Consider the following 27,779-nt stretch of genomic DNA (forward strand, 5'->3'; position numbering starts at 1 on the left):
TTCCTCCAAACATAACGATGGTCATTATGGTCTAACAGTTCTATATTTGTTTCATCAGACCATCAAAAAGTACGATCTTTGTCCCCATGTGCAGTTGCAAACCATAGTCTGGCTTTTTTATGGCGGTTTTGGAGCAGTACCTTCTTCCTTGTTGAGCGGCCTTTCAGGTTATGTCGATATAGGGCTCATTTTACTGTGGATGTTGATACTTTTGTACCTGCTTCCTCCAGCATCTTCACAAGGTCATTTGCTGTTGTTCTGGGATTGATTTGCACTTTTCACACCAAAGTACGTTCATCTCTAGGAGACAGAACGCGTCTCCTTCCTGAGTGGTTTGACGGCTTCCTGAGTGGTATCAGAAGCTTCTAAAGCCATGACATCATTTTCTGGAATTTTCCAAGCTGTTTAACGTCACAGTGAACTTAGTGTATGTAAACTTCTGACCCACTGGAATTGTGATACTTTAACTTATAATTGACTGTATCTGTCTGCAAAAATGGTTTGAAAGTACTTATCATACACAAAGTAGATGTCCTTACTAACTTGCCAAAACTAGTTTGTTAACAAGAAATTTGTGGAGTGGTTGAAAAACGAGTTTTAATGACTCCAACCTAAGTGTAGGTAAACCTCCGTCTGTCTGTCTGTCTGAACCGACACCTCCCAAATAAATATTTTTTTTTTTACATTTACCGCTGTGTAATGGTGATAAATGTCCATTAGGAGGTGTTGGCAGGGTAATGTTTGTTGGGGGGTAGAACATCCTTAAGGGGATCCTCAAGGATGGGGCAGTGGTAGGAAATCCGGGAGGCAGGAGGGGAGAGAGGGAAGAGGTTACTGCCTTTTGGCTATTCAGACTCCTGATGGTCTAGGGGTAGAAGCTATTGGCCAGTCTGACTGTTGTTAATACTCCTATGGTACTCCTATACTGCCCTTGTCTGAATGATGGCCGTGGAACAGCCGTGGCTCGGGTGGCTGAGGTCCTTGATGGTCTTCCTGCAGCAGCTGGTGTTGTAGATCTTTTGGAGGGCAGGCAGTGTGCATCCAATGGCGTGTTCGGCTGAGTGTACCACGCTCTGTAGAGCTTTGCGGTCAGCTGCGGAGGAGTTACTATACCAGGCTGTGTTGCAGCCTGACTATTCTCTCAATGGTGCTTCTGTAGAATACTATGAGGGCCTTCAGGGAGAGGCCAAATGTCTTCAGCCTGCTGAGGTTTGTGTGGTTTGACTATTTCAGCTCATCGTAGATGTGTATGTCGAGGAACTTGAAGATTTTGACTGTCTTCACGACGGCCCAGTTGAGGATGGGGGTGCTCCCAACCTAGTTCCTCCTGAAGTCCACGATCATCTCCTTTGTTTTTCTGATGTTGGGGTAGAGTTTTTACCTGGCACCATGCCATCAGGGTCCTATGTCCTCTGTGTAGGCAGTTTCATCGTTGTTGGTAATCCGGCCTACTACTGTTGTGTCGTCAGCGAACTTGATGAGGGAGTTGGAACTGTGTGAGGCCACGCAGTCATGGTTATAAAGGGAGTACAGGAGGGGACTGAGGGCACCCTTGTGGGGCCCCCACCAGGAAGTCCAGGACCCAGTTGCATAGGGAGGAGTTCAGTCCCAGGGTTGTGAGCTTTGTGATGAATTTACAGGGCACTATGGTATTGAAGGCCGAGCTGTAGTCGATGAACAGCATCCTCACATATATGCATTCCTTTTGTCCATGTGGGTAAGGGCATTGGCAATTGCGTCATCCGTGGACCTGTCAGGGTGGTAGGTGAATTGGAGAGGGTTGTGTGTGTCGGGAAAGGAGGTGACGTGGTCTTTGACTTGCCTCTCTAACCACTTTGTGATGACTGAAGTGAGTGCAATTGTATGCCCCAGGAAGACCCCGTTGTGTGAGATTATATGAGTATGTTTATGCCCAGTGTGTGCAATGTTCCTGTGTCTGTATAACACCCACTTTCTTTCATAAAGGTGCAGCTGCAGCCAGCTACAATAACCTGCTCAGGCCCCAATCACTAATAGAATGTGTGAGTGTGCGCTGTGAAGGAAAGCAAAACATAAAGCCACCGCTGCTGTTACGGAAATCTTTGAGTTTGGATCATAAATAGACATAATTACATCTCTGATTTGTGTGTCTGTGGTAAAACAATTGGAATCCCTCTCAAATTATTTTGTAAATACATTATGAGGAATTTGAGCTGCGTTTCAGGGACCTCACAAATCAAAATGTAATTTTGGACTCATGACGGCTGATATTGCGGGAGGAACATTACCGTTGCTCACACTTTAGGCCCTGATGCGTCGCCTCGCCAATGCTCCCAACACTTGTTCAGGCAGGAGGTATGGCGCCATTATTTTGGTAATGTTGCCTCTAAATTGCTTGTTTTATTAGGGCTATTCCGTGCTCCATTGAGCAGTAAATTTGTAATAAGAAATACAATGACTTTTTCTTCTTCTCGGTCTAGGCTGTGCATTCGTTCCAGTTTTTTAAATTCCTTTGTCTGGACTGCGGCATACATTGGGACCATTCTCATTCCATTCTATTACGCTGCACGCTGTTTGATAATGATGCTTTTCCCACCAATGACTGGAAATTACTTGGGATGAGGCCTGCATTCTAGCCATGCTAAAACACACAGGAGTAGGACTAGATGTAGTCCTACCTAGGGTGTTGCAGTGACCGTATTACCGGCACTCATAAGTCGTGACTGCAGTAAAATTCCACTTGATCGTTCAGTCACGGTAATCTGCTTTTATGCACTCTGGACATGCTTTGGTAGTACCCAACTTTCTAGCGGCCATGTGGTCCTAATGGCCTGGTACTCAGGGCTCTATTGTCCTTCCAACCACTGACATAAATGCAATCGAAAATCACATCAAACATTTATCATCTCAACAGTGTCCTGCTTTTAAAACACCACTGTGATGATCAATTTAAAGAAAGAGGTTCAGTAGCAGGTTGAAATTGTAAAAAATGGTCGTTGTGGATGTAGTTTAAAAGCCTGACATAACAAAATGCATAGTGCTTTCTAAGGTGATGATGAATTAAAAACACCAAAATGCATATTAGAGCTTATACATTGACTTATGAGCCCAAGCCCGAAAAGAAACCTGAATGAAAATTGATTGTGCCGTTATGCAATACATAGCCTACCGCATATTATGCATGGCAGAAAAACATAACAAAATATAAAAAAATAAAACATCACATAATTGGTCTAGCCTATATTCTAAAATTAAACACATTTGAGTAATCTCCTTTAAGTGTGGACCATATTATTATGCAAACTGGATGGATTTGGTTACCTAATGCTACCTCCAAAATGTCTGGGAGAGAACCCATAGCCCTAGGCCAGGGCTGCCCAAACCTCTTCCTGGAGATCTACTGTCCTGAAGGTTTTCGGTCCAACCCTAATTTAGCGTATCTGATTCAGCTAGTTAAGGTCTTGTTGAGCAGCTAATTAGTAGAATCAGGTGTGTTAAATTAGGGTTGGACTGAACACCCACAGGACGGTAGATCTCCAGGAAGAGGGTTGAGCAGCCCTGCCCTAGGTGATTCTGTTTGTTCATCGATTGTGCAGGGTGGATTACAGTTAGCCTAGAGTTGTAGTGAATTTGTATTTGTAATAGCCTAGTAAATGGGATTTTTTTTTTCATAATTCTTTGGATGATATTACCTTTAGCTATACAGGATCTCACCACGATGCATTTCCATCTTCTCCCCTCGCTTCTTTATTCCTTTCTCGAGTGCCCAGATAGAGGGGTGTCAACAGATTAGTGAAATATGTTTAGTTGTGAAAACATGTTATTATCGATGTTCCCGAACAGATTTCACTCGATTTCCCAAATTAAGCACTGGGTAGCTGCAGGAACCAGGTTCGAGAGCCCATGGTATTCAAAGTTTGGGCGGAATATCACCTGTCGCACAGTGAAAGCATGCTCCTTAAACAGTAGTTGATGCTTGAAGTGAAATAAGGGTTCTTCTATTTATTTCTCAGCTGCTCAAATGCTCATCTAAAAAACTGAAGTAGCCTACCTGGCATCATTGAAAAACGGACCGGCAGGAAAGCGCATGGCCTCCATTCACTATTCGAGTGCATCTAGATGACAGGTCGGCTACTTTGCCCTGCCCCCGTTCCTGCCCATTGGATAATGGGCCATTCTAATCTCAACTCATTTTACATATTAGTAAAGACAAGATTAAATTGAGAATAGTCTGATGGGTGAAAATATGATCACTTGATGAGGAGGACAGCTGTACAGACTTCTTAAGTCACCATTAGCCTATAGTTGCATCATGCAGCCCATATGTTCAGATTTTTAAGACATTCTAAGGTTTGTCATTCACAACTAAAGTTGCCAAAACTCTAAATCTAGTGTGTCGGACTTGTTTAAAATGATCACTTTACTCTCAACATAGCCACTTCATATGCGGAATAGGAAAAATCCTTTATTTATTAAATTATATTATTCTTACTATCATATCATATAAAATAGCCTATCTTCTCTGCTAAATGAACTAGCCTACAGTTTATGGCATGCCACATAGCCAGATAACATACAGTAAGCCAACTCCTAATCTGTTTTTCTGAAATACATTTTCTTCACATAATGTTTCTGTAGACCTGCCTAAAATAAATAAATAAAGGATTCATTGTGATGGTGTCTAATTGATTTATTATTTATTTATTTATTTATTTATTCTACATTTTAAAATGTAGATGTTCCAACGGCGTACATCAGCGGCTTGTATGTGTGGAGGTCTGGAGATGCTGAATGTGTTTGTTAATTAACGGTCAATTACCGGTAGACCAGCAGACTTTTGCATGACAATATGCTGACAAAATGTTCTAACCGCCACAGCCCTAGACCTAACCTGGCATACATAGTTAAATAAATTGCGTTCTCCATCAACTTTAGAAGTAGCCTTTGATTAACATCAAACAGTATGATATTGTCTTGAGTATCCAATGAGCCGTCAGATTCCGTGCAACCCCTGTCTCTGCTGAGTGAGGCATTTGGAGAAGACTGGAGTCTGAGCATTGTAAAGCTGGCCAACATGGATGGACTCTCCTAGTCTCTGTCCACACCTCCCTCCTTAGCCAGCCAACACTGCCTCACACACACTTCAAGCACTGTTAAGCCCACTGTTATCTTCCCCTCTAGAAAACAAGCCTGTCGTTTGAGGAGTGCAAGCACTCGCAAATACAACGAGAGCTGTATGAGTGTTGTCTCCAGCAAGATCACTCCTGTCTTGTGTTTATCAGAAGTGTTGGGATCAGGTTCCGGCACAGGTGGACCTAATACATCCTTTTATACTAGCCAAGTGGACAGGACAGCACTATTGTACTGTCTGATACCTGATGCTTTCACCTATGGGGCATTTCCACTTGAGACTTACCCCATTGTTTTACCAAAAAGGATCAGACTTTTGTGTTTCCAGCCTCCTCGGAACGGCTCCGTGTCTCACCGTGCCATGGCTTCGGTGGACCTGCTCTGACTTGGAGCAAAGGCCAGTCCACTGGTAAAGGTTCAGCCTGCATTGACTTAACAAAGGCGAACTGAGCTAGGGCTGCACAATTAATCGATTGCACATTGACATCGCAATATTGACATGTGCAGTATCTATATTGCAATAGTCCTCTTTAAAATAACCAATCTCAAATCAAATAAGTTGATTTGTGACGTGTGCCGAATACAACAGACCTTACAGTGAAACGCTTACGTACAGGCTCTAACCAATAGTGTGTGTGTAGGTAAGTAAAGAAATAAAACAACAGTTAAAAGACATTTGAAAATAACAGTAGCAAAGGCTATATACAGACACCGGTTAGTCAGGCTGATTGAGGTAGTATGTACATGTAGGTATGGTACGCTAGTGTCCCACCTTGTCAACAGCCAGTGAAACTGCAGGGCGCCAAATTCAAAACAACAGAAATCCCATAATTAAAATTCCTCAAACATACATGTATTTTACACCATTTTAATGATACACTTGTTGTAAATCCAGCCACAGTGTCTGATTTCAAAAAGGCTTTACGACGAAACCAAACCAAACGATTATGTTAGGTCAGAGCCAAGTCACAGAAAAACACAGCCATTTTTCCAGCCAAAGAGAGGAGTCACAAAAAGCAGAAATAGAGAAAATGAACCACTAACCTTTGATCTTCATCAGATGACACTCATAGGACTTCATGTTACACAATATATGTATGTTTTGTTCAGTAAAGTTCATATTTATATCCAAAAATCTGAGTTTACATTGGCGCGTTATGTTCAGTAGTTCCAAAACATCCGGTGATTTTGCAGAGAGCCGCAACTATTATGCACAGAATTATAGATAGACTTCTCCTTAATGCAACCGCTGTGTAAGATTTCAAAAACACTTTACGGAAAAAGCACACCATGCTAAGAGCGCTCAGACAACAAATCAAGCCAAACAGACTCCGCCATGTTGGAGTCAACAGAAGTCAGAAATAGTATTATAAATATTCACTTACCTTTGATCTTCATGAGAATGCACTCCCAGGAATCCCAGTTCCACAATAAATGTTTGTTTTGTTTGGTAATGTCCATCATTTATGTCCAAATACCTCATTTTTGTTTGCGCGTTTAGCCCAGTATTCCATATTCATGACCCGCGATCACTAGGAGCAGTCGAAAAGTCAAAAAGTTCCGTTACAGTCCGTAGAAACATGTCAAACGATGTATAGAATCAATCTTTAGGATGTTTTTAACATAAATCTTCAATAATGTTCCTACCAGAGAATTCCTTTGTCTTCAGAATTGCAATGGAATGCAAGCTAACTCTCACGTGAACGAGCGTGGCCAGCTCGTGCCTCTCTGGCAGACCTCTGACTCATTCCCCTCTCATTCGCCCCCACTTCACAGTAATCAAACAAGGTTCTAAAGACAGTTGACATCTAGTGGAACCCTTAGGAAGTGCAATATGACCCCATAGACACTGTATTCGAGAGGCCAAGAGTTGAAAACTACAAACCTCAGATTTCCCACTTCCTGGTTGGATTTTTTCTCAGGATTTTGCCTGCCATATGAGTTATGTTATACTCAGACATCATTCAAATAGTTTTAGAAACTTATGAGTGTTTTCTATCCAAATCTACGAATTTAAAATTTGGGCACGCTTTTCATCCAAAATTCCCAAGGCTTCCCCCTACCCTACAGAAGTTAACATGACTATGCATATATGATAAACAGAGAGTAGTAGTCGTCTTTAAAGTGAACATAGTTCTCTTTGTATTCACACTGCTCTTGCCTTTGAATGAGGAAGAAACTTTTTTTGCCAGTTCACTTCACCTATTTTGGGGTTCGAGTCCTCTTTGCATTCGCATTCCATGTTTCGAAAAAAATATATATATATATTTTTCCAACATTCACTCGACGCACTCGGGATGCACTCTGGAGTTTTTACAAAGTGCAGGACATGCCATTCCATCAGAATGTTATTGTACTGTACTGTAGATGTAGCTAATTGATTGCAATTTAGTTAAAAGATGAGATATAATTGTAATCAGAAGATACTGCATGTAAATATATGTGAATGTTAATGTAAATATTATTGGTAACATAATAAACAGCAGAAGAATAACTGCAGATTAAATAATGCTGTAATTGAAAATCGTACACCCAATGTACACTACTTTCCCTTTAAGAGCTAGAATAGATGATGTACCTTTTTACACTATTCAAATCGCACAATCGAATAAACAGCTTATAAAGCTCTCTTAGCTGAACTAAAAACTCCACACACATTTTGGAATTTCTGTTCATCCTTGACAATCGCTAATCACTATCCCAAAAACATAGTTTTTTTTTTCACAAACCTGGGGTGTGATCATTATCCAAACATTCAACTAAAATGAGTTTGTTGGACAAATTCAGGTAGGTTCCTCCCCGTTTCGTTCCGTCTGCTTCCGTTAAAGAAACGTTTTGCAACAGAATCGGCATAATGAATATGCCCCTGCGCATCATCTTCTCTCTTTTGTGGCACCAATGTGAGGTGTTATGGCAGGGAAAACACTGTTGCGGTAGTGTAGTGTGAGGGGTTATGACGGGAAATGTTGTTGCGGTAGTGTAGTGTGAGGGGTTATGACAGGGGAAATGTTGTTGCAGTAGTCTAGTGTGAGGGGTTATGGCAGGGGAAATATTGCAGTAGTCTAGTGTGAGGGGTTATGACAGGGGAAATATTGCAGTAGTCTGGTGTGAGGGGTTATGACAGGGGAAATATTGCAGTAGTCTGGTGTGAGGGGTTATGACAGGGGAAATATTGCAGTAGTCTAGTGTGAGGGGTTATGACAGGGGAAATATTGCAGTAGTCTGGTGTGAGGGGTTATGACAGGGGAAATGTTGTTGCAGTAGTCTAGTGTGAGGGGTTATGACGGGAAATGTTGTTGCAGTAGTCTGGTGTGAGGGGTTATGACGGGAAATGTTGCTGCAGTAGTCTAGTGTGAGGGGTTATGACGGGGAAATGTTGCTGCAGTAGTCTAGTGTGAGGGGTTATGACGGGAAATGTTGTTGCAGTAGTCTGGTGTGAGGGGTTATGATGGGAAATGTTGTTGCAGTAGTCTAGTGTGAGGGGTTATGACGGGGAAATGTTGTTGCAGTAGTCTAGTGTGAGGGGTTATGATGGGGAAATGTTGCTGCAGTAGTCTGGTGTGAGGGGTTATGACAGGGGAAATGTTGTTGCAGTAGTCTGGTGTGAGGGGTTATGACGGGGGAAATGTTGCAGTAGTCTGGTGTGAGGGGTTATGACGGGAAATGTTGTTGCAGTAGTCTGGTATGAGGGGTTATGACGGGTCTGGTGTTTGGTGTGGGAGTAAGTGAACCTGGGGAGCATTGTGTTCACATTGCCCTATAAAAAGGTAACCGGACCGTGGAATTCAAGTGAACAGAACTTAGACCACCTCTCGAGATGGTCGCTTCGGAGGCTCTTTTGAGGGGTCAGAGTACCTTTGGAGTGTTCACACTGCACAAAACAATTAAACGAACCGCATTGAGTAAAAAAAAATTGTCTGAAAGGGATCAAGTGTGTGAACCCCCTAAGATGGCATGCTGTTCTGTTGCAGTCAAACTGTCAAATGCAGTCAACAGATTGTTACAAACAATAATGATGCTGCTTTCCACTTTGCAACAGTTCACCCTATGGTTTTGATCTATATCGCAAGTCAAATCGCAATCACAATACTTGCTAAAAGAAATTACAATTACAATTACAATTTTTTTTCTCTCATATCATGCAGCCCTACAGTAAACGTGGGCTGACACCCTGCATGGTTAACACCTTATCACAAAGCAAATGTTTTAATGCAGAAGTTGTTGATTCTGCTCTTCACAAGTCTTTAGTGTCACACTCCTGATGGAAACACTAACACTAGAGCTAACATTACCATAAACATTGATGACACTGGTGTCTCAGGGGGAAATGCCCCTGTGTGTATGATGGGAATGGTTTGATCAAGGTGCATCTTCTCTAAATGGAAATGGAATCACAGGCATGCTCGATGATGCTAGACACGAGTCTCTCTTAATGGAATGTGTGCAGTATCAGATTGGGGAGTTGCATAATGTAATCACTGGGTTGGTCCAAAACTTCAGATATGTTGTGCTGGTTCTGAGAGGCTTGGGGAGAGGAAGATGTGGAGAAACAGGCAAACAGCATTGGGAAGTAAGAATAGGATTTTGATTGACATACACTTTAGTCATGAATGTTGTCAGCTAGCAGAGTACTCTCTAGAGGGCAGATGGAGATAGCAGCAATAGTTTTGGGTCACAAACAGCAAGCACCCAATCCTCTGGCTGGCATAGACTCAATCAGGGCTTCCCTACCCTAAGACGTGTGTGTGTGTATATGACAAAATGGAGTGAGCAAGTGGATTGCATGAGGATTTGTAATGCTATTAGGGCTGGGCCGATGTTAGTATCATGGAAAGGAAACAAAACACAAAAAAATATGGTGGTCCTGGAATGGTCCCAGCCCTGCTATTATGTGAAATAAGGAGTTTTCCATTATACAACATTATATTTACACTCTTAGAGAGAACTGAGGAATTATTCTGCATGGAGAACGTCTTATTTTTTCAATGATGTTTTTGCAGAGAAAATATTTATTCTCTCTAAACAAGTGTGTGGATTCCCTCCCTGAGCACCATGGTGTTTGAATGGAGTATTATGCAAATGTTTATCAGGTAGCCAAGTGCATTTCCATAGCTATTAGTGTAACTGTTAATGTCAAATCAAAACAGCCATGCTCTCTGCTGCTCTCTCCTGATTCCAACTACCAAGTACGAACTGAAGTGCCACAGCCAGGAAAACATCAGCGTTCTCGTTTACTAGAGGATCAGACGGAGGGCAGAATGAGTGTGCAGCAAGTTAGTCTGTGGAGCTGCAGGTAGGCCTATCTCCGCAACACTGCCCTTTTCCCAGCATGCCTCTTGGTGACAGACAGAATGGCTTAGGCTCCCTAGAACAGGAAGACGGATGGTGTGAAGAGTTTTGTGTGTCGTTCCCTGCCAAGAGGACATGTTCCTGGGGAGAGGTGACACGGGAGAGGAGGAGGAGGAGGAGGAGGAGGAGCTGGTTTCAGCACAAGTTTTTTAACGCAGACTGGACAAGACCGGACCGGCGCTGACGGCCTACACATGCACGGCCTACTGTATGCCCATATGCAAAGTTTATTGCAGTATGGAGTAGGCAGAGCAATGTATGTGATGCTTGTAGTATCTAAAAGCCATGTTGTAGACCTCTGCTTTCCCTGTATAGGCTTAGTCTGTTCATAGCATCATAGCTGGCAGAAGTCTTGAAACGGGAGAAAAATAAATGCTCACTGAAATTCCCTTAATAGCTGTAAATAGGCTTTGGAAAGTAAGGCTGTCTTGAAAGAGCAGATTTCTATAAGCAGCTTATGGTATTTCCTCCTCATTATGTTGCTTAACCTGCTCATTGTATGTGGAGATACTGTGGAATTATTTCAGACATATTCCGTATGGTGTATGGATGGCGCTAATAATGTGGTATTATGATTACCAAGAGCTGGCAAGTGTCTTCGCTGACATTTTCAACCTCTCCCTGTCTGTAATACCTGCATGTTTCAAGCGGACCACCATAGTCCCTATGCCCAAGAACGCCAAGATAACCTGTCTAAATGACTATCGCCTCGTAGTCCCCTCCTGTACAACCTGTTAACTGTTTATTATCTATCCTGTTTCCTAGTCACTTTATTCCTAGTTATATGTACATATCTACCTCAGCTATCTCGTACCCCTGCCGATCGACTCAGTACTGTTACCCCATGTACAGTGTATATAGCCAAGTTATTGTTATTTATTAGTGTTATTACTTATTATTTCCCTATTTTCTTTCTCTCTGCATTGATGTGAAGGACATCCAAGTAAGCATTTCACTGTTAGTCTATACCTGTTGTGACGCATGTGACAAATACAATTTGATTTAATGCTTGAAGCTTATGACACATCACTGTGGTCCTAGAGTTGCAGGGTTAAAGTGATATGAATCACTCCAGAGCAGTGTAAGTCACACCGTTCCCTGCAGGAACTCTTCTCACCAAGTCACCGCGAAACCCAGAAGGCGGCTGCGTACGTGCCGCGTTCATCTCCAATATGCTCATCATAATGACCTCGGCTCTTTCCCTCATTGCTATTCCTATAGAATGCCACTATTGGTTTGGATGACAGTATGCTAGCCTTTATCGAGACATTGGTCTTGAAAACGTATGACCATACATCTGGGTATTGTCTCCCTCCAGAGTGACTAACATTCTCCACACTCACTGGTCTAAGGATTTGAACTCTGCCTCTCTGTCGTAGTGTGGCACGAAGTCCAGCTCTGGACTCGTTAGTTCTGGCACTGTGTGGACCCAGGTGGACGAGGCTAACGAGGAGTCAGCTGTCATGAGGGCAGTGACAGGAGGATGTGATACTGTAGCAGTCAGCAGAGGTCTAGGCTGAGGATGAACCCCTGTAGAGCTCCACAGAGATGGCATCATTAGATTCAGCCTTAGAGTGGGCTTTACCTGGCTTGGAGAGCAGCAGGATGGAGGGTGCAGCAGCATTGCACAGCTCAAAGAGGTCATATACTCTCTTTTCGGGTGGCTTATCATTAGCCTCGTAGTAGTCATAAAGAAATGAAGGCTTACAAGTTTGTATGCCGCATGAAACCCTCGTCTTCATTGCAGAGCAGAGTGATGTGTTCTCGATTCAAGTCATTATGTAGATTCTAAATGGTTGAAAGTGACTTGGAGAAGTAGCTTTTCAAATTATCCCAGAATGTTATTAAATTCCGTTATTTCTTGAATTGAGAGTTTGATTAAGGTTGTATCACAGAAAATATGATACCCGCTCGAAGCAGATTCTATTCATTAAGATTCAGTATTTTTGCAACGGAGGAGTCTTGTTAGTTGCCGTACTTCTGAGAACACAAACGCAAGGCGTCTTTCATAGGGGGTTAGCGAGGGACGGAGAGAGAGAGAGGGGATGGGCACAGTATAGGCAGGTCTGCCACCAGGCAGACAGAGTCAGAATTGTGCACTAGGCCTATCTATCACCAATCAAAAGCTGTGTCGCAATGGAATGCTGTATTTTCCAATTTCCTGGCTTGCAATGTCTCGCAACTTCAGTAAAGCAGGGCCTATCATCATTGAATAGGCTAGGATATTCTGCACGCATCAGATCAAAGACTGAACACACTCTCTTGCGTCATTAGCAAAGAGAAAGATCACAGAAGCAAGGTGATTACAATTTTTTTGCGGGGGGGGGGGGGGGGCAACATTTTTTTTTATTAACGTTAAGGTTCCCAATTTCATTTAATGTTTAAACTTTCACACCCCTAATAGACAATGTTGCAAATGTCCTTTTTACTTTCTACTAATAGTGTTTGAATCCCATAGGAGACACTGAATCTTTGATTGTCCCTGTGTGTTTTCTGTCTCCCCAGAGTTTTGATTAGTCTTCTACGTGTAGCTGCCACATTACTTGCAATAGACCGAAACACACACTTGGAAGCTGGGAATTGGGCCTGCTCAGTCTGACTTCCCCTATCCTCTCCATGGTGTGGCATGCAGACAGACTGTTACCGAGTGCATCTAATTTTGAGGGCAAATACTGGACCCGCTGCAGTTTACCTACCGCTTTAACAGATCCATCGGAATTCACACGGCCATAACGCATCTGGACAAGACCTATGTGAGAATGCTATTCATTGACAGTTCAGCATAAAACACTATTGTTCCCTCTAAGCTCGACACCAAGCTCAGAGCCCTGAGTCTGGACGCTGCTCTCTGCAACTGGATCCTGGACTTCCAGTCGAGCAGACAACAGGCTGTGAGGATTGGCAGAAACGCCTCCTTTGTACTGACACATAACACAGGGGCCCCCCAGGGGTGTATCCTCAGCCCTCTGCTGTTCACCCGGGACTGTGGCTTTGCACGACACCATCTCCATCACGTTTTCGGACAACACCACGATTGTAGGCCTGATAACCAAGAAAGATGAGTCGGCCTATAGGGAGGAGGCAAGTGAAGTGGCATTGTGGTGCCTGGACAACAACCTCTCCATCAATGTCAGCAAAACAAAAGATTTGATTGTTGACGTCAGGAAGTAGAGGTGGGAACATGTCCTGATCCACATCAATGGGACTGCAGTAGAGAGAGTCAGCAGTTTTAAGTTCCTCTGCGTTCACATTACCGAGGACTTGACATGGACCGACACGACCACCACTCTTGTCAAAGAGGGAGCAACAGCATATCTAGGCGGCTGAAGAAATTCAGCATGCCACCCCGGGTCCTTTCCAAATACTATTGCTGCCCCATCGATAGCATCCTGACCGGTTGTATCGCGGCCTGGTACGGGAATTTCTACGTCCACAAACGCAAGGCCCTCCAGCATGTGGTGAAGATGGCCCAATACATCACTGGGACTGTGCTCCCACCCATCCAGGACATCTACTGGAAACGGACCCTGAGGAAGGCCCGCAGCATCATCAAGGACCCCAGCCATGAACTGTTCTCTGAGCCTGTTGGTATGTACAAGCCATCAGAATGCTGAACACTTGAACTGAACACTAATTCTCTGCACTTTAAAACATGCACTCACGTACGCTACACAACTGCTGGTACCAGACACTTATTAGGATTGCTAAATACTGCACAATTTTAAGCACTTGCGTCACTTTTGTGTCACTGGCATAAACTCAATACCCCATAATGTCAGTGGAATTATGTTTTTATAAATGTTTAGAAATTTATTAAAAATACAAATCTGAAATGTCTTGATCAGTAAGTATTCAACCCCTTTGTTATGACAAGCCTAAATAAATTCAGGAGTAAAAATGTGCTTAACAAATAAGTTTAATGGACTCACTAAGTGAGTCACTAAGCAATAAGTGTTTAACATGATTTTTAATGACTTCATCTCATTTATTTATTTTTTACATTTTATTTCACCTTTATTTAACCAGGTAGGCAAGTTGAAAACAAGTTCTCATTTACAATTGCGACCTGGCCAAGATAAAGCAAAGCAGTTCGCCACATACAACAACACAGAGTTACACATGGAGTAAAACAAGCACAGTCGATAATACAGTATAAACAAGTCTATATACGATGTGAGCAAATGAGGTGAGATAAGGGAGGAAAAGGCAAAAAAAAAAGGCCATGATGCCAAGTAAACACAATATAGCAAGTAAAACACTGGAATGGATGATTAGCAGTGGAAGAATGTGCAAAGTAGAGAGAAATAATAGGGTGCAAATGAGCAAAATAAATAAATACAGTAGGGGGAGAGGTGGTTGTTTGGGCTAAATTATAGCTGGGCTATGTACAGGTGCAGTAATCTGTGAGCTGCTCTGACAGCTGGTGCTTAAAGCTAGTGAGGGAGCTAAGCGTTTCCAGTTTCAGAGATTTTTGTAGTTCGTTCCAGTCATTGGCAGCAGAGAACTGGAAGGAGAGGCGGCCAAAGAAAGAATTGGTTTTTGGGGGTGACCAGAGAGATATACCTGCTGGAACGCGTGCTACAGGTGGGTGCTGCTATGGTGACCAGTGAGCTGAGATAAGGGGGGACTTTACCTAGCAGGGTCTTGTAGATGACCGTGAGATAGTGGGTTTGGCGACGAGTATGAAGTGAGGGCCAGCCAACCAGAGCGTACATGTCGCAGTGGTGGGTAGTATATGGGCTTTGGTGACAAAACGGATGGCACTGTGATAGACTGCATCCAATTTATTGAGTAGGGTATTGGAGGCTATTTTGTAAATGACATCGTCGAAGTTGAGGATCGGTAGGATGGTCAGTTTTACAAGGGTATGTTTGGCAGCATGAGTGAAGGATGCTTTGTTGTGAAATAGGAAGCCAATTCTAGATTTAACTTTGGATTGGAGATGTTTGATGTGAGTCTGGAAGGAGAGTTTCCAGTCTAACCAGACACCTACGTATTTGTAGTTGTCCACATATATACACACATAAGTCAGAACCGTCCAGAGTAGCGATGTTGGACGGGCGGGCAGATTGAAGAGCATGCATTTAGTTTTACTTGTATTTAAGAGCAATTGGAGACCGCGGAAGGAGAGTTGTATAGCATTGAAGCTCGTCTTTAGGGTTGTTAACACCGTGTCCAAAGAGGGGCCAGAAGTATACAGAATGGTGTTTTCTGTGTAGATGTGGATCAGAGACTCACCAACAGCAAGAGTGACATCATTGATGTATACAGAGAAGAGAGTCAGTCCAAGAATTGAACCCTGAGGCACCCCCATAGAGACTATAGACTACTATCTCTGCACCACACCCATACAATTATCTGCAAGATCCCTCAGTCGAGCAGTGGATTTCAAAAACAGATTCAACCACAAAGACCAGAGAGCTTTTCCAATGCCTTGCAAAGGACACCTATTGGTATATGGGTAAAATAAAAAGCAGACATTGAATATCCCTTTGAGCGTGGTGAAGTTATTAATTACACTTTGGATGGTTTATCAATATACCCAGTCACTACAAAGATGCATGCGTCCTTCCTAACTCCGTGGCGGGAGAGGGAGGAAACCGCTCAGGGATTTCACGATGAGGCCAATGGAGACATTTAAAAAGTTAGTTTAATGGCTGTGAGCAACAACATTGTAGTTACTCCACAACACTAACCTGAATGACGAACTGTATGCTAAAATGTTTATTCTATTCTACTGAGATATTTACTTTGTTTATATATTTTTTTATTGTTGCATTGTCGAGAAGGAACCTGAAAATAAGCATGGGACGCGATACCATGAGTACGACGACTAATAAAACTTGAATTCTCTCCAGGTTGGTTTGTAGTCTGTGTCTGTCCCTTTATACAGTCCCCCAGTGCACAGGCTTTTAGAGCTTAATGAAATATCAGACTCTGCTGTCCCCTAACCCCTGGGCTACATCCTTCCAGAGAGAGAGATGAGCAGGGCAGAACGTTTGGAATACAAAAAGATAGGGATAACGTTGTCGAGGCAGAAGTAACAGCCTCGATGCCGACTGCTGTCATCAGTAAATAAGCTGGGAGTTCATTTGCGTTCATTACTGGGAAATGAGTTAGCCCGGGAACGGCTGTATAACTCAGATTACAGCTGATGCGATTGGAGATGTACTTCTCTGTCTGTCCCAAAGAAAAACGAAATGGAGGAGAAAATATCCCTTTTCAGATCCGTCATGCCCTTAAATGGTGCCAATGAAATAGATAGCTGGTTATCCAATACTGCCGGCTTGTCCCTTCCTTCACTTTTAAAGTAGGGATTCCCTATTCTCCTCAACTTTTACTGCTTATATGCACAACTTCTGAGAATGTATTATTGTATTAATATTAGTGTCACAGGTAAAATAAATAACTGTTGTAATCATGTCCTGGTTGTGCATGTTTTTGCATATTAAATGTTAGTGCTGTGTCATGGCCAAACCGCACATACAGTGTGTCTGATTTCATCACTCTACATGCAATAAACAAAGTGCTGGCTCTGTTTGGCTCCTTGAGTTCTTTTGTTGTTCTTGTGCTACCTGCTGTTAGAAAGATATCTCTCATCTCCCAAAATGTAACGACCGTACCTCTTAACCCCCACATCAATACTATCAGCAATTGCTCATGGTGGCAGCACACAATGTCTTTGTTTTGTATTTGACTGTAACAGAGAACACATTTTTCTCTACAAATCTGTTGCCTTCAATGGCTGCCATTGATAAAGAAAAACCATAAATATCCCTCAAGATGTAGGCCTACTTTATGATGAGCAAATACCAGACACATTGAATCCAATGTAGTCTGTGTGTGAATCCGTAAGACTCGCACCGATCCATAAATGCTATTCAGTGTGACATCTTCACACAAGGTGTTGTAGACGTGTGACCTTGTTTCCCCTTGTCTAGGGACAGAGTGTGTGTGTTTAACGCAGGAATACTGCTCCTCTGGTACTGCATGCCTATGTCAATACTCTCATCCACTCACTGTTCTTCAGTCATTAGTCTACAGTCCTGCCTGTGTTAGGCGATGTTTCATGTCTGGAGCATTAATGGGTAATGTCTCCTCTGCTCTCTCCAAGTGCCATTTTCACTGGGATCTTTCGAGGGCGTCATTACTTCACCATGCATTTTAAAGGACAGAGTTGTTTTTGCCTTGGTGGTGGCAGCAATGATGACAGTGGAACCTACAACATGTTGGAGAAAAGTGGAAACACATGAACAGGCTGAGTGAAGTGTTTGGCGTTCTTTAGATGCCACTGTTAAGGTTAGGTGTGTTTTTTTTTGTATGTGTATTCGAGGCCAATTTTCCAAGCGATTGATTTGATGAGATAACGGTCCATTCATTAAAGGGTTTATCTCTTCTTCTTCCGATAAGTAAGCTTCATATATGCTCCAATGGTGTCCGTTAAGTCTATCTAGCTACTCTCTTTCCTGTGTGATAAATCATAAGTCATTATGATTATGACCCTGCTAGGTAAAGTCCCCCCTTATCTCAGCTCGCTGGTCACCATTGCATCTCCCACCTGTAGCACACGCTCCAGCAGGTATATCACTCTAGTCACCCCCAAAACCAATTCTTTCTTTGGCCGCCTCTCCTTCCAGTTCTCTGCTGCCAATGACTGGAACGAACTACAAAAATCTCTGAAACTGGAAACACTTATCTCCCTCACTAGCTTTAAGCACCAACTGTCAGAGCAGCTCACAGATTACTGCACCTGTACATAGCCCAGCTATAATTTAGCCCAAACAACTACCTCTTTCCCTACTGTATTTAATTTATTTATTTATTTTGCTCCTTTGCATCCCCATTATTTTTATTTCTACTTTGCACATTCTCCCATTGCAAATCTACCATTCCAGTGTTTTACTTGCTATATTGTATCTACTTTGCCACCATGGCCTTTTTGCCTTTACCTCCCTTATCTCACCTCATTTGCTCACATCGTATATAGACTTGTTTATACTGTATTATTGACTGTATGTTTGTTTTACTCCATGTGTAACTCTGTGTCGTTGTCTGTGTCGAACTGCTTTGCTTTATCTTGGCCAGGTCGCAATTGTAAATGAGAACTTGTTCTCAACTTGCCTACCTGGTTAAATAAATTTGGGCTTTGGTGTGTTATCAGGGCTCCTTGATGTGATCCTAGTGTGAGATCGACTACTGTCCAGAACCATGCTCTGGAGCACCGTCTCTCAATAACCAATCATCTGTCTGGCTATATAGTCTACACATTTCCCTCCACTCTATTTTCCCTCATTCTTTTTTGTAGTACTTTCTGTCCATTTCCTATCCATGTTGTGCCTTACTCCTCTTCATCCCTTACTCCTCTTCTCCTTTCAGAGAGGACCCTGTCGTGCTCCTATTCTCACCTTGCACCAGGCCTCTTGTCAGTGCTAAAAAAGAACACCTTCCTCATTGGCGTCCTTATTTTCTTTTTTACAAAAGTAATTTCCTCTGTTCAGTCCCTCTCTGCTGCACACACAGGACACTCCATTTCATGTGCTTTGAACAAATGTCAAATTTTGCGAGGTAGAAGTTTTTTAAATTTAAATTAACATATTTATTCAATGATTATGCCTTACAGTCCCTGCATGTGTTCACCTTTTATTCTCTCCTCCTTCTCCTCCTCTTCCCAGGGGAGAGAGCGCTCAATAATGCAATATTGGTTTAATCCCTGCCACCTTGTCAGAGGCTACTTTGTCTGGGTTTTGTTCCTACTGTAGCAGCCTGAGCTTTTAGCCTCGTCTGTAGAGCACGTCTGGAGACACTCCACTCTGCTTGAGGAGCCTCGCTAGTGAGGGAGCCATGTTCCTGGCCCAAGGTCAACGTGCCTTTCTAGGCATGTTCTGGTTGGCCCATGGCGGAACTCCCTGCCAGGATAATGATAGCTCAAAACCATATGTGTCCCATCAAGTGCCCTTGTTGCACCATTTGAGTAGAGAGGGAGGGTGTTCAGGGGGCAGCTGGATAGACAGCTGAACGCTCTACCTGAAGTGCTCTCTCCTGGTGTGGAAAGAGGACTTGGAGGGCAAGTAGGACATATGGTGTCGTTCGCATCTTTTAAAATGGCATGAAATTGCGACATGGCACAAATTATAGTGCAAATTAAGACATCGGTCAAAAAAATAATAATCACAGTTGCATTACATGTTTAGATTAATGTTTGTGTGTGGGCCTATGTCTTTGGAATCATGTCTGTTGATGGGTGCGCGAGAGCCTGGTATGGGTGTGTTCACCTGCTGTCTATAATGGGCCTGTTCTTTCGACTGTCCTCACCTGGGTACCCTCTATCCTGTCTTCTTACTCTGTAATTAGCAGGGCTGGAGGGGAATGTTGTACTTGAGCTGGAGTACCCTTCTTCATGTACCTCCCCTGCTAGCCCTATCTCTCCCTTTGTCCCCTCCTCCTCCCCCTCCTCTCCTCTGGAGGGGCACAGGATCTAATAGAGAACAGGGCGATGGGTGAGATGACATCTGACTCAGAGACGGGGGGGATGTGTACTGGGCATCTGTGGTGATGTACTGATTGGAGAGGTCTAACGCTCCTGGTTCTCTATCCTGCTATCTCTATCCTGCTGACGGTGCCCTTCTCTCCTCTTTTCAGGTGCCAAGGAGATAGTCCTGAAGGCCCAGATTCTGGCTGGGGGACGAGGGAAGGGCGTGTTCGACAGTGGCCTTAAAGGTGGAGTGCACTTAACTAAAGAGTGAGTACCCCACAGGAGGTTGGTGGCACATTAATTGGGGAGAACAGGCTCGTGGTAATGGCTGGAGCGGAATAAGTGGAATGGTATCAAATACATCAAACACATGGTCTCCCTCAGCAGCCTCCACTGGAGTACCCCCAACAACTTCCGCCTACACTCACTTGGGTGTGTGGACAATTCAGAGTGTTTCTGTTTTGTTTTCTCGGTATCTACTGCTTCAGAGAGATGTCCTCCTGTAGTCATAGTTTTTACAAGATCCCTCCTAGATGCAATGTTGCTTTCCCTGTGCTGCAGTTACCTAATACGCCAAGTTTGATAGTGTAGGGCAGGGTTTCCCAAATGTCCCAGTTTTTTGCCCTAGCACTGCACAGCTGACTCAAATAATCAAATCATCAAGCTTCGATTTAAAAAAAATAATCAGCTGTGTAGTATTAGGGCAAAAATCTAAATGGGGACCCTTGCGGTCCCCAGCACCGAGTTTGGGAAACACTGGTTTAGGGACAACTGCCCCCATTTTAAACTTTGAAATAGTAAATGTATCATTGGGAAATTGTACTGTGCACGCATCACTGAACTCTACTGTGGTAGGTTACTGGAATTGTGCTCTTCTGTTGGAGCACAAACATATTGTTCTCCTGACTCGCACATTGTTACAAAATCCTTATCAAATACTCTGGCCAGTTACTAGAGATGTTCTTGATGCTAAAATGACAAATGTAACAAAGGTAGCAGCCATGTTAAGGACTGAACTGTGAATTACGACAAATGGCTACCAAGTGTGTCATTGTCACCCTATTTCGGTATTTGGGATAGCCGGAAACTTTTCTACGTGAGCCATCTGAAGTTGAGCCTCCCCAGACAGTGATGTGAGCGCACCCGCTCGACTACCATCTATCAAAGCAGAGCACAACCTCAGGCTTCATTTGTATTCTATAACCAGAGAGCAAAGCGAGAGCTGGAATGAGACGCGCACACTGCCTTTAAAGAGGAGCTGAAATCAGGAGAGCCGTATTCAAAGAGATGTGTAGACATATTGAAGATTCTCCTAAAACAGTGCTTTGTCAGAACATGTTACAGTCATGTTACAAATGTGCTGAACCATGTCTTTGTTGAAATGAAAACGGCTCGCAGGAGCTGCAAATAATTACTCTGTCTATTTTCTGCCACGGTGATAGTCCTCTATTTTTGAAAGATGTTTGTCCTTGTTTAGTCTTGATTCAAATATCTATTAATGGAGTGGTTGTAATTGGGCCAATCCTGTCTCTTCTTTGACTTTAGCCCCTCGGCGGTGGGTGAGCTGGCCAATAGGATGCTAGGTTATAGCCTGACCACCAAGCAGACTCCAAAGGAGGGAGTGAAAGTAAAAACGGTGAGTCACAGCTGCATGTAAAAGGTCATTCTGTTTTTTTTCTCATTTCCGGTTTATTTCAATTCAGTAATACAGTTCCATGTAATAAATGACTGCACAAAGCATCGGGGAAATAACACATTAGTCTATATATTCTGTTGTTCCCCTAGTTCTGGGGATAGGTCTCTAGTGGAGACATGCCATTTGAAGCCGATGTCATTTGTTGTGTTTTGTGCTATTTGCTGTCATGGTTCATTGCAACAAATAATGCATGCAAGTCAGGGCCTCTCTGAGACCAAAGTGTTAGTCACGTAAACAACCATTTCCAAGTGTCACTAACAAGCAGGAATATAATTTTCCTCACTCACACTCTGCAGCCACTTCAAAAACACACATTTGCAGGTAATGAAGCCTTCCTGTCTTGCAGCTTGTGTTTCTCCTCACTCTTTCTTTCTCTTTCCCCTTCTAGTGAAATATGGCCTAGAGCTCCCCATTAACGCTTGCTTTCATTCCTGCCAGCCAGGAACGCACCTCGCTCTGCTCCTGCCCCTGCTGCAAAGTTTAGGAGAAGTATCAAATGAGTGACAGATTTGCCATTTTTTTGTAGAAAGTGCTGGCGGGGGTGGAAGTTCACTACAACAACACCCGGGCTGAGGGGAAAGTAGGGAAATAGAAAAATGTCAACACAGAAATCCTAACTGCAGAAGCATTGTTGTGAGATGTAATTTCATATTGAAAAATGTGCTGCATTATCTATCCATGGCACGTCAGTTGACTGACATAACACAATACCTGATAGTGTTTTATTTTATAAACTAAGCACAGAAAATGGATTTCTTGCAAAAGTGTATCATGATAAATCCTCCCAGAGGGACCTATGGTATGATACGCAGGCATGTGTCATGTGTTACACATTAAAACAGGTACACACAAGATTAATTTCAGAAAAATGAAGACATTCACAAACGTGGGAGATATGATGCTATCTGGCTGTAGTCACAGGCCTCCCTCAAAGCCTGTTTCGGATTAGATTAGGCATGGGATCAAAGTAATAAAGTAGCCCGAGAGAGCTGCAGTGATTGAACAGGATCCAGGCCTTAGTATGTGCCCTCTTAACAGGCTGCAATTCTGTTGTCGGGCTGTTTCCCTGAATGAGAACCAGGGGCGGCTGTCAGCTTGCCCTTGTAACACGTCTCTTCATTTTCACTAGAGCGTAGAAGTAGAACCCCCAGTTTCTCTTGAGTTGTAATGGTTCAGTGTCTCTCCATCCCTGCCTGTCTGTCTGTGTCTGAGGACAGTCTGTGATGGGAAGGCAGTAGCCTGACTCTGTAGACCGACTCTCTCCCTACTGACCAGGTGATGGTGGCTGAAGCCCTGGACATCACCAGGGAAACCTACTTTGCCATCCTGATGGACCGGGCCTGCAACGGGCCTGTCATGGTGGGCAGTCCTCAGGGTGGGATGGACATAGAGGAGGTGGCCGACAAAACCCCAGAGCTCATATTTAAGGTACAGTTCTGTGAGCTCTGAAGAGCAAATGTTACAAATGACTACAGATGTGAACATGGAACCTCTCACCTTTCACTGGCGGTGTTATCTCGCCTCTCTCCCTCCCCTGATTGGTACAATAAATCCCTTGATCCCTTCTCCATGTGAGAATCTCATCTCTACAAGTGCCTGATAATTATAATGCCATCGTTACAGTATCAGGTTTCCTTTCCTCACATCTGGCAGGTTGCCACCACTTAATTGCAGCTTCTGTAATTTAATATGAATATCCACTTTTTGTCATATTACCATGCAGTGTCTCCATTCTCTCTCTGTTTCTCTCTTGCTCTTCCTCTTGCTCTCTCGGTCTCTCACTTGCTTTTTCTCTCTCTCTCGGTCTCTCTCTGACCCGCTCTGTCCCTCTCTCTTTCTCATTCTCTTCCTCTCTCTGCTACCACAGGAAGTCATAGATATATTCGAGGGGGTGCGAGACGACCAGGCGCTCCGCATGGCAGCTAATTTGGGTTTCAAAGGACCTCTGGAGAGACAGGTGATGGGCCCGGCGAAGCTCTCTGGGCCCGGCGAAGCTCTCTGAGCCGCAGTGCAGAGAAGCAGAATAGTGTACGCACACTGAAGACCCACAGTACACAACTCAAGAGCTGTTGAAACTGGATAGGACACTTCGTCTACTGGGCTCTCTATGCTGGTTTATAGAAGTTCATACGTCCTTATACAACAGACAAAGCTTTATAGGTTCACCATTATAGCGCATAACAAAAATGAAGTCACTGAAGTACATTACATTTTTTGGAGTCCTCTCAAAATCATGAACAGACATTGCTGCTGTAGCCAGTCCTGGCCAGTATAAACTCCACAATTCACATTTGATATTAAAAGTTATTATCTGGTTCATTTTAGAGCCAATTGTCTTGTAGCATTATATTGCTAATTTGTATTCCTGTCCGTGAGCAGAGCAGCATAAAGGATTGGATTAGTTCAATGTTACAATGGGGAAAACGTATAAATCAACTTAATGAATGTTTTATTTCAAATTAACTGAACATACACAGTTGTCTGAGAGGTACACCCTGTGTAATACCAGCCTGTTTTGGTATTGAATGGCCATTGATTTTAACAAGAAAATGATTCGCTAAGTGTCTGGCTTGTCAGTTTAGTTCTGAAACTCTGTCTTCTAAAACGCAGGTGTGGAATGGAACCTTCTTTTGAAGTAACTTTGCTTCTTTGAAAACTTTGAGATTACAAAAAGTGTGTGTCTGTGTGTGTTTGCAGATGTGTGTCTGTGAGTGTGTGGCAGAGAGTAGTGCTTACATCATTTTCTGTCAGGCTTTTTTTCCTAATCAAAAGAGCAGCTCGGTGCCAGGGACAGACAGAGACATCCGCTGAACGCTGTATTCTTTAAAAGAGGATTTATTACAATGACAGTCACTCCAATAGCAATACTGCGCCTGTTAGGATAATGTGGCACAAAAGACGCATTGTAATCTCACTCATAGCTAATACATTAATATGCCACACAATGGCTCTATTATAGTGGTTTAATTACTGTTTTATTAGGGTATATAGGTGAAAGCTATGATCCCTTATTGATGTCACTCAGTGTAAATGAAGGTGAGGAGACGGGTTAAAGAAGGATTTTTAAGCCTTGAGACCAATGAGAAATGGATTGTGTATGTGTGCCATTCAGATGGTGAATGGGAAAGACAAAAGATTGAAATGCCTTTGAGCGGGGTATGGTAGTAGGTGCCAGGCGCAACAGTTTGAGTGTGTCAAGAACTGCAGAGCTGCTGGGTTTTTCACGCCCACCAGTTTCCTGTGTATATAATGAATAGTCCACCACCCAAAGGACATCCAGTCAACTTGCACAGCTGTGGGAAACATTGTCAACATGGGCCAGCATCCCTGTGGAATGCTTTTGACAACTTGTAGAGTCCATGCCCTGACAAATGGAGGCTATTCTGAGGGCAAAAGGGGGCCCAACTTCATATCAGGATGGTTTTCCTAATGTTTTGTACGCTGTGTAGCCTATATTTTGTACAGTATGAGCTAAAGGCTTACTGAGTCATGTTAGTTAGAAAATAGTAGGTTGTCAGAAACTCATCAGAAAGGTGGTATTTTGTTATTTTATTTTTCAACACCTGCACACATACATGTGCGCACACGCACAAAAACACACGCACACACATGCTCTGTGTGTATAAGGGGATTTGCCATGTTTTATTTAATGTGTGCGTGGTGCTGAGTGGCCCTGGCTGGCCTGCTGCTCAGAGGCATCTTGTTGGGTAATAACTTTCCTCTGTGGAACTCACAGGCTGCAGATCAGATTAAGAGGCTCTATGCTCTGTTCCTGAAAGTCGACGCCACTCAAGTTGAAGTCAATCCTCTCGGAGAGACTCCCGAAGGACAAGGTACGACTCTTTTTCTCATTCTCTTATTGGTGTCTACATGTTAGAAGGTCTGTTTATCTGGTTCTGTCTCTTGTCCTCGCTCTCTCTCTCGTACATCATGGGAGTCTCCTTGGTGGGATTTTAGGTATATATTTGAGTATATCCATCACTAATTGCCTCTTGAGGAACAATCATACAGATAAACTCATTGTTATGAAACAAGATATTGTTATAAGTCTGGTTCATCAAAGAAAATACAGTTTTGTAGCCTAGTCTAATCACTGCTTATGAATATTGATGAGAGGTCTGTTATTTTGTTGTGTACAACCAAGCTGTACTGAGAGGTGCAACTCTGCCATCCAACAAGCAAGGCAGAAACTTGTGTTTCTGTAGACTCCCATTGAAAGTAGATCAACTTGTTATTTAATTTGTACATATACGACAAGGGAAGATAATGAACTACCGAGCATGTCTTTTCAGTAGAGTTTTATCAGCACGCCACATGGTACTGAAGAACATCACTGCAGGCAGAATAGTTACGGCATGTTTTTTCCCCCACTTTAGTCTCTTACTTTGACTTGCATTTCAGCGTAACTGAACCCTCATCACCAAAGGGACAGTAAGACTAAATGACTGTTAAACTCTGAAAATGAATGTAATTGTACTACAGTTGGTCACATACAGCAGCTCCAGGAGACAGCCAACACTCCACTTAGCTGCAATAGAAGTGACTTCCCATACATTTTTGTTCTGCCTAGTTGTGTGTGTGTGTGTTGTGTCATGTTACCTTTATTACGCTTGGGAGCTTCAGCCCAGGTAGTATGTCACAGAGACGAGCCATTACATAGTGAATTTACAGTTGGTTCCATGGGGATCCCGTGTACCACTTGTCATTTGTCCTCCAGGCTGTTATAGAGTATTGATAGATGAAGGCTCCAATCACCCCTGTGTAAATGGTTGTGGTATGTAGTGGGCCTTACAAAGTACAAATCCATAAGGAGCAGACCTCAGCATTTCAGCCCTGCAGTAAATACTTTGCCTGCAGGTAACATTCAACTCGCAGTTTCTTTGAACTGCACCTTGTGAAGTGTAAAAGTATTGTCCATTATGCATAATATATTCCCCCTTTGAGGCACTGTCGATGCATAAACATGAGCTGCACCATTACAAATACTGAATTAATTAAGTCTAATAGGGTGAGATCACTTGCCACATTTTACTTAACATATTTCATTGAGTTTATAAATTATTACATTTCCATTTCACTTCCTCCTTTTTTTTCTCTACATCTCTTTCCTTTTCTACTTTGTCTATTTCCTTCTTCCTCTCTTCATTATTCTGTCCCTCTTCTCTTCATATCTCTCTCTCTCTCTCTCGCTTCTTTCAGTGGTGTGCTTTGATGCCAAGATCAATTTTGACGATAACGCAGAGTTCCGTCAGAAAGCCGTCTTTGCCCTGGACGACATGTCAGAGAGCGATCCCACCGAGACGGAGGCAGCCAAATGGGACCTCAAGTACATCGGCTTGGATGGAAACATCGCCTGCTTTGGTGAGTTCCGATTATGGCTGTCCACGCACATGCATGTTCTATTAATTGAGCCATGGGTAACCCACCCCAACTGGAATAGAGTTGTTATTTTCCTTATCAGATAATTGAAGGCTGGGAGACGCCGTTCAAACTTTGTCAAACTACAGTAAAGCCGACTGGGCTCCTCTCCAGTCCAAATTGACAACCAGCTTTCTAACGACTCCAGAAGGAGGCTGCCATAACCAATGCTTTCTAATTAGCCATAATCCGCCCAAAAAGTCTCCAGTGAGCTGGATTGTTAGTCTTCTCATTATGGTCCTCCCCTGTCATAAATCAAAGCTTTACAGTGTAATTCTGGGCTGCTGGGGAGTCTCTTCTGGCTGCCCTGAAGCCTCATAAACATTGTGGCAGTAAGAGCACAGGTTAGTGGCTCTTTCCCCTGCGCAGCCTCTCCTGCAGAACAACAGCTCGGAGCTGATGGGCTCCTTTAAAAGCTTTGTAACCCACCAAAGTGACAGCTGTTAAAGCCAGTTTCCTTTTATTGAGACTTCTGTCAGGGCACTTGCCAGGACGTAGGCTCAGTGCCGCTAAACCAAATGAGGTAAGACGTTTGTAGAGAAGCGTGTTGGCTTTGGCAGGAAGTGACTGAATCGCTTGGCTCCCTTGCAGCAAAGCACCAAGAAGCCCAGTGGATAGGGATGCGCTCACTAGGCTGCCTGATAATACGGCACAACACTAGTGCCACAGAAATTTGTTTAATCAATGCTCGCTTTCTGAAGTCAAGAGCATTGCCGTAATCACATTTCCCTCCAC

General features: G+C 43.3%; 1 protein-coding gene across 1 annotated transcript in view; it reads left to right on the top strand.

Moving 5' to 3' along the window:
- Positions 1-27,779, top strand: part of LOC139413405 (succinate--CoA ligase [GDP-forming] subunit beta, mitochondrial-like) — a 131,073-nt gene that overhangs the window by 53,239 nt on the left and 50,055 nt on the right. Inside the window, exons 3-8 of the mRNA XM_071160741.1 lie at positions 20,098-20,197; positions 21,476-21,566; positions 22,902-23,054; positions 23,494-23,583; positions 25,363-25,459; positions 26,826-26,987. Coding sequence (XP_071016842.1) covers positions 20,098-20,197; positions 21,476-21,566; positions 22,902-23,054; positions 23,494-23,583; positions 25,363-25,459; positions 26,826-26,987 — 693 coding nt within the window. The remainder of the gene's footprint in view (positions 1-20,097; positions 20,198-21,475; positions 21,567-22,901; positions 23,055-23,493; positions 23,584-25,362; positions 25,460-26,825; positions 26,988-27,779) is intronic.

The sequence above is a fragment of the Oncorhynchus clarkii genome, chromosome 7 (genome assembly GCF_045791955.1).
Source record: "Oncorhynchus clarkii lewisi isolate Uvic-CL-2024 chromosome 7, UVic_Ocla_1.0, whole genome shotgun sequence".
Taxonomy (NCBI): domain Eukaryota; kingdom Metazoa; phylum Chordata; class Actinopteri; order Salmoniformes; family Salmonidae; genus Oncorhynchus; species Oncorhynchus clarkii.